The 9,996-nt window shown below is 39.1% G+C and overlaps 1 protein-coding gene across 1 annotated transcript in view; it reads left to right on the top strand.

The window, feature by feature from the left end:
* tnfsf11 (TNF superfamily member 11) overlaps positions 1–6,306 on the top strand; it is a 17,117-nt gene extending 10,811 nt beyond the window's left edge. The window contains exons 3-4 of the mRNA XM_017431795.3: positions 1,568–1,697; positions 4,258–6,306. Coding sequence (XP_017287284.1) covers positions 1,568–1,697; positions 4,258–4,682 — 555 coding nt within the window. The 3' untranslated portion in view covers positions 4,683–6,306. The remainder of the gene's footprint in view (positions 1–1,567; positions 1,698–4,257) is intronic.
* The last annotated feature ends 3,690 nt before the right edge of the window (positions 6,307–9,996 follow it).

Below are 9,996 nucleotides of genomic sequence, written 5' to 3'. Positions count from 1 at the left end.
CTTCGGGCTGCACTTCGTCTGGCCCCTCACCTAGGACCTGTCTGCCTTGGGTGACCCTACTAGGGGCATGAAGCCCCTGACAGCATAGCTCCTAGGATCATTGGGACACTCAAACCCCTCCACCACGATAAGGTGGCAGCCCAGGGAGAGGACTACATGGAACAACATGGAACAACATGGAACAACAAAACAAAAACAAAACATATCTAATGCTGAATTTAATAGCAACATTTTACTGTTAAACAAGGATAAATTAGCACGCATCACATTAATATTTTAACTAAGTACAAACCATGCTTACCATAGTCTTGTAAAGCCACCAGCTGAATTTCAGCTCGACTAACCATTTTTGGTTAATCCCGCTCGTTCGATGTTTATTACTGTAGCTCTGACAACCTGCTAACTCCAGGTAGCTGAAGGAGGCTTGGCCTCAGGGCTCATTAGAGTCCTGCAGGGCTCCGCGAACAGCGCACAGACCTGAGCGCGCAGTGGGGGCGTTTATATTTGGCACTTACGTTGGTGCAGTATTCTCAGAAAAGACGGGACAGTATGCTACGTAACCAGTGGAAATACGGTAAAAAGCGAGCAGATGGTTGTCACATCAAATATGGCTGCACGTATTCAGAAGGAAGAGCTGTTGTGTTTCTGGCTGTGATTCAGAGAGGATGTTTAAACTTAAAGCATTCAGTTTGACTTTCATGGATTTATTTGCTTTAGTTGTGATTCGCCCATCATAGGACTAATATTTCTTCCCTCTGTGGTCTATGAGTTTTGAATCGTTTGATTATCTTTGTGATCTCTCACAGAGGGATCATATAAGTGTTGATACAGGCGAATCAGCTCCGCTAGAGCACCGAAATTGTCCATTTTGAATGGAAAAAAATGAAGTATTTTACAATAAACAAGCGGAGCTTAGACTAGCGGCAGGGGCAGTAAAGCCTGGCAGTCGGCCAGGCTTATAATACACTGGGGGAAACCCTGTTTATTATGTTCCGTTCCGAACAAAATATGTGTTTTAATATTTACAAATCACTTTATTTTGTTCTTTTTTACATTTTGCACAAACTTTTTTGGAATCGGGATTGTACAGTTTATGGATGCCTATATAGTTGCTATCTACATATATACTCTCACAATTCATAAAAAACAAGTGACAGGAAAAAAGTGACAAACTAAACAAACTGTGTCATGACGAAGTGTAGAGTGTATTATTAGCCCATGTAGTGTTCTTTTATAAAACAGCTTATTTTTTTGAGAACAAATTGTTTTAAAAGAATGAAAAGAAAACAAGCACTTGTTTGGATATCCATTAGCCTAGCCTGGATAAAAACTTTGTCTTTTTCTATGGTCTAACTGATGAACTACAACTGGTTCTTTGTGCACATATTTTTTTCACAAACCCCAATTTAGATTGTTTGGAATTTTCCTTTATAGTGGAAGTTAGTTTACCTATGCAGCAATTTTATTAACACAAACAGCAGCACACACCAAATTAACATAAATGTCTTGTTTTTGACCTGTAGTCAATGTTTGCTGATTTTTTTGTTTTGTTTTGTTTTGTTTGCAGGAGGTGCACCCAGAGCCCATAGTAAATGCACTGAAAGACACAAGGAAAAAAGGACAATGCAAACATCCTAAAGATCGTATGATGGCATCAGCTCATCTACCAATCAAAGCGAATCAGAAATTTCCTGAAAGTGAGTCTAGTTTTTGTTAAAAATTCTTTCTTTACTCCACCTTAAACACTGAGCTATCAATTTATTTGTAACTTTTCAATAAAGCTATTATCTGAAATTGTTTCTCACCTTTGGCACACCTCAAAAATTACACAGCATAGCTCACAAGTGGGGATCTTGTTAGCTTTTTTTCTAAACCAACTTGCCTTCTGTTTCTGCTTCCTCTTCTGTTTTCTCCCACCAATAGGAAAAGCCACATGATAATAACCAAAGCAAAGCTTAAATGGAGAAACTTAGTGTGAAAAACTAAGTCCATCCTTGCTGCTTTCAATACCCCTAACCCTTTCATGGAATTTATTAAAGAAAGTCAGATGCTGCTAATTAAATGCATTTGTTTACTGATCATCATCAGTGGAACCACCTTTACTTTTTTGGCAGTTTGCTGGTCCTTGGCATTGTGTTGACACACATTCAGGTGTGTGTTAACACAATGCCAAGAAGAAAGGCCATCAGCAATGACCTTGTTGTGCATCATCTGGTAAGGCTATAGATAATTTCTAAACAATTTAAAGTATATAATTTTACAGTGAGAAAAGTATTCCTAAGTGGATACATTTTAGACAGTCTTCACGGTCAGACCATGGTCAAATAAATTGCAAAAACCTCTATCTCATACTCTACAGGCCTCATTTTTGCCAGTTATAGGTTAAAGATCATGACAGTACAATTAGAAAGAGACTGAACAAGTACTATATGGCTTGTTTGGAAGGGTTGTATCTGAAAGCCTCTTCTCTCTAAAAAGAACATGGCAGCAGAATTTAAGTTTGTGAAGTCTATTTTGACTGACCCAAAAGATATCTGGAACAATGCCCTTAGGGCAGATGAAACCAATGTAGAGATGTTTATCCATAATGCAAAGCACTATGGTTGTTGAAAATCAAAAATGTATAGCATATCAACATAAACACCTCATAACAACTGTCAAGCACAGTGAAGGAGGTATTTTATTTTGAAGCTACCATGAACAAACTGGAAGTACAGTCAAATGTGTTACTGAGTAGTAAATGTTGACATGGTGGAATCTGTTGTGTGTTTTTGTACACCTTAGTCTAGATTTAAATAATTTTAGAACCTAGTAAAAATGTCCTGATAAATATAGACCAAGAATCAAAAGAGGGTGGACTTTTTTCCCCATAATTGTAGATTATTTGAGGTAGTTTACACTCGGGAGTAATTGCTTTGGAGCAAACTGGTCAAAGCTAATGGTGGCAGTCTGTAGACAGTGAAGAGTAATAGATTAGATTGTAACAACCTGCCTCAAAGCTAAAGCTTCAAGGGGATGAATTACATAAACGCTAAATATGTCACAGGCAGTGCTTGGAGCTGGTAGCACAGTACAGCTATATTGGTTTAAGTGAAGAATAACACAAACAAAACAGGAAGTTACTCACCCCTCCCAAAACATACTCTTATAAATGCCCCAAAATAGAGTAGCAACCAAGAATAACAATTAATGCAGTTCACAAAATTTAATCAAACGCCATTTAAACTCCCACAAACAAACCAAACCCCTTCAACCCACAATCGACACATACATCTCCCAAATAACACACAAATCACTGAAATCACAAAAATTAACAGTCAATAAATTTAAGCTTTCAGTCGAAATAGGTTCCCTACAGGAAAGTTCATGTTGTGGGAGGATGAAGAAAAAAAGACGCCCTCTCTCTAAAGGTGTCCCTGCACCAACATGAAAGGAAACCGTCTCACCGGATCTTGTTTGTCCATTGTCTTTTTTGTGCTTCCCTTGCGATCCCGGATAAGAGAAGCCGTAATCCACCACAATCCAAGTTTGGGGCGAAGAATAATTCCTCCGGTATAATCCAGGACAACAGCTTCACGGCAAACAATCCTCCACTGGTGCGCTCGGCTTCCTTGTCCCCCTTCGGGAAAGTGTCACTTCCTTCTCCTTTTATTTCCTACTTTCCGCATATAAGCTGAAAGTTTCTGATCTTCTTTTTTGTTTGTTTGTTTGTTTTTTATATACACAAAACAAAACCCAATCTGACCAAAAACTGTTACTTAACAGGGTTCAATGATTTATAACAATTAGACACATTACAACACAGACAATGTTTTAGATTTGAAGGAAAACAAAAAAAGGAAAACGCTGTTGTCAGCGGGCAGACCATTACATTATGACACATTTCCAACAATGCATGGTCAATACTGTTTAGAAATTATAAAAAGTTGAAAGATTTAAAACTGTTAAAAAATATGAAACACTAAATATTTAAACATGTGCTTTTGATGAGTTTTAGATGTTTAGATGTTTTAAGCTAGGCTGTTGTAGTTTTTTTGCTATAGCTTTTAAATGCTAGTTTGATAATGGAGAACTTACTTTTACAGTTCTTGTGGCGCCTCAGCAACTTTTAGATTTATTTGTTACTTTTCTTGATTAAACTTAAATATATGTTCTAGCAGTTTTCAAATATTTTACTGTGTTTGGCTTATAATAATCCAAATAATGCACCAATTAGTGAACCAACCAAAACTCTTTTTTGTTCTTGTTGTCACACAGAGGTTGAGAAGGCCATAGTCATTGAGTGGGATGAAGTGCATGGAACCCTTCGCAATATGAGTTACCAGAAGACAAAACTGCTAGTGACAGTACCAGGTTTCTACTATGTTTATGCTAAAACCTGCTTCCGCTACTACATAGTTGGAGGACCAGAAGAGATTCCTCTATTTGATGTTAGCAACACCCAACTCATTCAGTATGTCTACCATGAGAGCATCAAGCAGAACAACAAGGCCGGGGTGCTGATGAAGACGGGCAGCACCATGCGCTGGAACAAGACAAGCTATAACATGTACTGCGCACAACAAGGCCGAGTGGTTTACCTGGACAAGGGAGATGCCTTGTTTGTCAACGTGTCCAATGCTTGGATGCTGGACAAGGAGGCGGAAGGGACATATTTTGGGGCCATAAAGTTTGGAAACTGAAACTTAAAATACATGCGGAACAAACATGCTACTGAACATTTTAAATGCCAGAGAACCACTGTTAGTGTAATGATGTTTTTTATTCCTCGTGGATTTTGTTATGTTTCATATTGCTCTTCCTCAAACACCCCTGGAGTCCTATGAGAGAAAATCAAATGAAAAAGGTAACTACCTTTTTAAATCCTGTCTTTATACTTTCCCATTAAATCTCTCAACTATATCCAAAACAGCACTGGAGTTTTAAAGGACATTTTTTTAGGTCTTGTCGTTTGTGTTGGACAACTGAATACATTTTGGTTCAGATTAAATAATTAGGATGTAAGAACTGACTTGTTTATGCGCTAATTTAATGAACCACAAGAGATCAACTAAGGAAGTGATTTGTTGGCAAAACGTGCAGTGAGAAAGTTTTTATCAGTGCTCAGTGTTGGAAAAAATGTCCCAAAGGACCACTGTAGCATCAAAGAGCATCTGCTTGTACTTACAGTAAGGGGTGGGGGGGATGTGTGTGTGTGTGTGTGTGTGTGTTTGTGTGTGTGTGGGGGGNGGGAATAAAATAAAACACAGGAATAAAATTAAAAAACTGGCAGGGCTGTGTGTGTGACTCACAGCAATGAATGCATAAATGTTTTCTTTAAAGATTTTTCATGTGTGAACAAGGTAGGCAACGAGATAGCCTCACAGTAAGTAACTTAACAGCTTAATGCAATATATGTAGTCTGGTGACAATTTTTGTAAAAACAACAAAATAAAAAAAGGATTACATTGAGTTTACAATCTTAAAGGCACCATGAAAGTCTCACTCGGACCCTGACTTTGTTTTAAACAAAACCAGCGTGTGCTCTAAAAGCTCATTCAATCTCCTGTCCTAAGTGGACACCAAAGGCAATCACTTGACAATGTTATTTAAACCAAAGAGGAAATGACATCAGTTTGCTTTGTTTGTGACAATTGACCTATTTCACAACACACATTTTAAACTGAAAGAGTCAGACAAAAATAGGCCTATATACAAGAGCTACGTTCTATTTCTGCAACTGTGATCTGTGCAACAGCAGCACTTGTTCTAAGTGGAATGGAGCCCCCATTGATCGAGCTGTTTGACCTACAATTTCAGTTTAATATATTTGCTGTGAAAAAGGTCTAGCAATGCAGATAGCTGGACTATCTGATTATTAAAGGCATGACTTGTCTTTAACCAGAGAAACCAAATTGAGTTTGGTTAATCTTAAACTTAACTTAAATTTAGTTTTCATTTGGCTCTTCTGTGAGGTAAATGAGAATATGCACTAAATATTTATTTATTAGCTGTAGAAATACAGGGACCATTCATTATTAATGTGATTGGTCAGATGTAAAAATCATTTACACCTTATGTCTTTATGACATTTAATATGCAGCACTTAGATGTAACAGTAAACACGCTTTTTGTTATTAAAACACAGGGGTTTCATTTCAAATTCTATATTTATGTATCATGATTTTAACAATTCTGTGTGTATGTGCCTATATTGTTCATTCTACAAGATTGTAGCATACCTGTAAAAGCTTCATTTGATGGATTTTTCAATGTAGTTTTCTTATTATTTATGTTTATGTTTTAATAAAAAATACTTTTGTAAAAGTGTTTTATGTGTACTGAAGAGACTAAATTTGGGCTGTTACTTGGAGTAATTAAAAGTCAAAGACAAAGGTGACCTCTTCCTCACACTGTCATTGGACAAGGCCATCTGAATTATGAAATCATTTTCATGTGCTTTTTAATTATCACAACCTTTGGAAAATTCAGTCCATCACAGCCAAACAACGAAGACATGCTGCTTCTTTCATCCATCAGCTCATTAGAGATATAAATTGTGCCCAATGTTGCAGCGACCTGCTAACTAACAGCAGATCTTTATAGCAGCTCAAAGAGACCTGAAAATAAGAAAATAAGAAAAACGACTCCAGGTGATGGAATTTTTTTCTTCAAATTTTTTTATGTCTTTGATCACAGAGATTTTCATGATGTCCTACAAAGAGAACTTTACACATTATACCAACAGTTTGTCTAATGGGCATTCCTGGGCCAGTATCTGATCAAGGGATGGTTGGGCTTCACTCATTCATATTGTGTCCCAGGATCTCACACAAGTTTTAGCTCATTATTCAAACATCACAGAGAGTTTAAAATAAAACGAAAGGATTGAGAGACAGGCTGAGATGAATGAAAAGTCAATAATTGTTTTTTATTTCTGACCATTTTCAGGTGGAAGTCTGAAAAACCTGCAAGTGTTCATAAAGCATCCTCAGTGCTTAAGAGAATGCTGCTTTTTGAGAACTATGTAATATTTAATGTATAAAATTGTTTTGCAACAACAAAACTAGGGCTCCTCTGTTTTCGATTTAAATAGCTTTAGCCATAAGTGCAAAACAAGAATGTTAGTGTCCCACCATTTTCTTGCGACTTGATTTACCAATTGTTGCACTCAAGAGAAAGCATCCAAATGTGTCGTGTTAATGAACATTATGGAAAGCTTGGCATCCACTGCAAATCCACTTACACAAATCACAGTCACAAATACATTGGCCCAGTCTCAGCTGACAATGAATAATAAGAGCATTTGTCCACATCTTTAAAATGTATTAGTGACAAAATCCACAATTAAAAACTGTGAGATGACAAAGTAGTTTTTTGTATGCAGGGCATGATCTGTGTAGCATGATTGTAAATGCAAGCCATAAATTTTAAAATATGTAACCTATTACATAATGTATGAAAACTCAAAACTTTTTCCCCATGTGAATGGTTGTCCTGCGGGCTTGGTGCTCTGCCAAAAATAGCTGTTGAGGTTGGGCAACTACCCCCAGGTGGTCAAGGCGCACCAGGTGCGCCATGTGCAGTACTCTGGACCTGAGAATTTCTGGAATGACTGCCTGATGGCCGTGAGCTATGCACACCGCCCTCCAGCAGGAGAGCTTGTTGCGAAAACAATAAAAGGGAAGCGCCCTGTCATCCACTTTGGTAGGCCAACCATCCTGCACATAGGTGCAGAGCATTGTGAGTGTCTCATCTGCAGCTGAGGCCTGCTGCAGCTCTGCCAGGGTTACTGTTGTACTAAGGGGCCCATGCAGGATGTGGACCCAGGCTTCGTCGCTCTATGTGTCTGATGTTGCTCCGCCCATCTCTTTTGTCACTGACACAGCTCTTAAGAGTAGATCGGCCAGCATGTTGGCCCACCCAGGCATAAACTCCAGGCTGAAATTGAGATAATTTTGCCTGTTAGCCTACCACAGCAGTCTCATGGGCCTGTGTCCGGAGCCTTGGGTCACTAACAGTGCTGTCAGCACTTGGTAGTCTGTGCGGATGGTGAAAGATCTGCTGTATAGATCAGGGGTGTCAAGCTCCATTCCTCGGGCACCACTCTCCTGCATGTTTTAGATGTGTTCTTGCTTTAAAACACCTGGTTTAAATGGATGACTTGTTGCCATGCTGCTGGAGAACTTGATGATTTGGTGAGGAGGTAATTAAACCATTTTAATCTGGTGTGTTAGAGCAGAAAAACCTAAAACTCCCAGGACAGCGGCCCTCGAGGCCTGGAGTTAGACAGTCCTGGTACAGATAGACGTGCCAGCGTTTGCACGCCCACAGGCATGACAGGGCTTCCCTCTCCCCCACTGAATACTTCTGCTCTGCTGGACTAAGTCGACATGAAGTGAAAGCCACCAGGCGTCCCCCCCCCAATGAATCTGGGAGAGCACAGCTCTCAGTGTCACCCTGGAGGCACAGGTGACCATTGTAGGAGCAGTCAAGCTGAAATGGGTTAATGTGGGTGGAGAAGTGAATTACTGTTTGATGATTTGCACAGCTTTGTGGCATTCTGGTGTCCACTCTCACGTAACGTCCTTCCTGAACAACCGGTGCAAGGCGGCTGTCGAGTCCGAGTATTGTGGCATGAATCTGAGGTATTAGGCGGCCATTCCCAGACAGCTGGTATGGTGACTGCAGGTCTGGCAGGGACAGAAAGCCTCAGTGTGAGACAGAATTGGGGTGATGCCCTCCTTTGAGAGACTGAAACCCAGGAACTCGACCTTCTGTTGATACAGAAAAACAAGGTTATGTTCTGGAAAATATATGGGTGCTTTTCCCATATAAGTAGCATCAAAGGCGTCAGCGTGAACCCATTAGCTTAGTGCTTAGCTTCATAAGACTTTTTGGTTAGGAGGAAATAGATTTCTGAGAAATCAGGTTTGCCAAGATCTGAAGGCCTTTGTTCTGTGAAGGTTGCTTAGTGTTTTAAACAATTACATACATTCAGTTATGCATCCAATTACCCAGTTTCACCAGTGTATAGATGTATAAATTTGCGACCACATAAATAATACACACACACACACAGACTTTGCTCATGTTCTGCTGAGTCAGGACGATTTGCTATTTTTACAAGCTAGATCCAAAGCTCTTTGTATTTTCCCAAATATAGCTCACCACTTGGCTAATGCTAACATTTATGTTATTAAAACAATAATAGAGCAAGATTTATGGTCCTAGCTCCAGACGCATGGGCGTAAGACAGCAGGAGGGTTATTACTTTAACCAGGCCCTGTCATCTCCTTCTTGAGCTGTTGGCAAGTTTAAGTGTGTGTGTGCATGCCATGCCAACTCTGTGAATATATGTTTGAGATAATGAGGAATTCAGTGAAAGCTCACAGTCTTTGAAAAGTATAAATCTGCTTAAGGATACAATAACAGATTGGTTGGATCAAAGATAAAGCCACCCAGATTAGATAAAACTCATCACTCTCTGTTGGTGTTCACTGTTCTGATCACATGAGGTAGTGACCTCCCACAAAATCCCCCAAACTCCATCCAATTTTCTTACAAGTTTTCTTATTTGAGCACCATAGGGATCCCATCCAAAGTTTCTCTTGTTTTACCATGTTTATATAAAGCACAAGTATTTAAAATATGGGATTTGTTGACTTTGTTTTACTCCTGCATAAGTACCACTGAGCAAGGAAGTCAGCTTTCAACTGCTTCTGTGGAGCTGGACAATGATTTTTAGTGGTTGTCTCAAGCAAATTTTAGGTGTTTGAGGCTCTTCAGAATTGTTTGTCACAGTATTACGACTCAGTACGTTTCCATTAACCGACAATAACTTGACACCAATAAAAACAGGGCATATTACTGCACTGTTTGTCAAACTCCCATAGGTTTAAGAACAATTTCAATGTCAGCCTCATTCACTGTTAGTGCTCTAGACAAAAGAGTCAGCCAGTTGACTCTGACAAGCTGAAAAACAAAACATACATGTCTCACCCTGAGTTCTGATTT

This window comes from Kryptolebias marmoratus, linkage group LG6 (assembly GCF_001649575.2).
Source record: "Kryptolebias marmoratus isolate JLee-2015 linkage group LG6, ASM164957v2, whole genome shotgun sequence".
Taxonomy (NCBI): Eukaryota; Metazoa; Chordata; class Actinopteri; order Cyprinodontiformes; family Rivulidae; genus Kryptolebias; species Kryptolebias marmoratus.
Note: the sequence above shows the minus strand (reverse complement) of the source record. Positions and strands in the feature narration are given on the sequence as shown.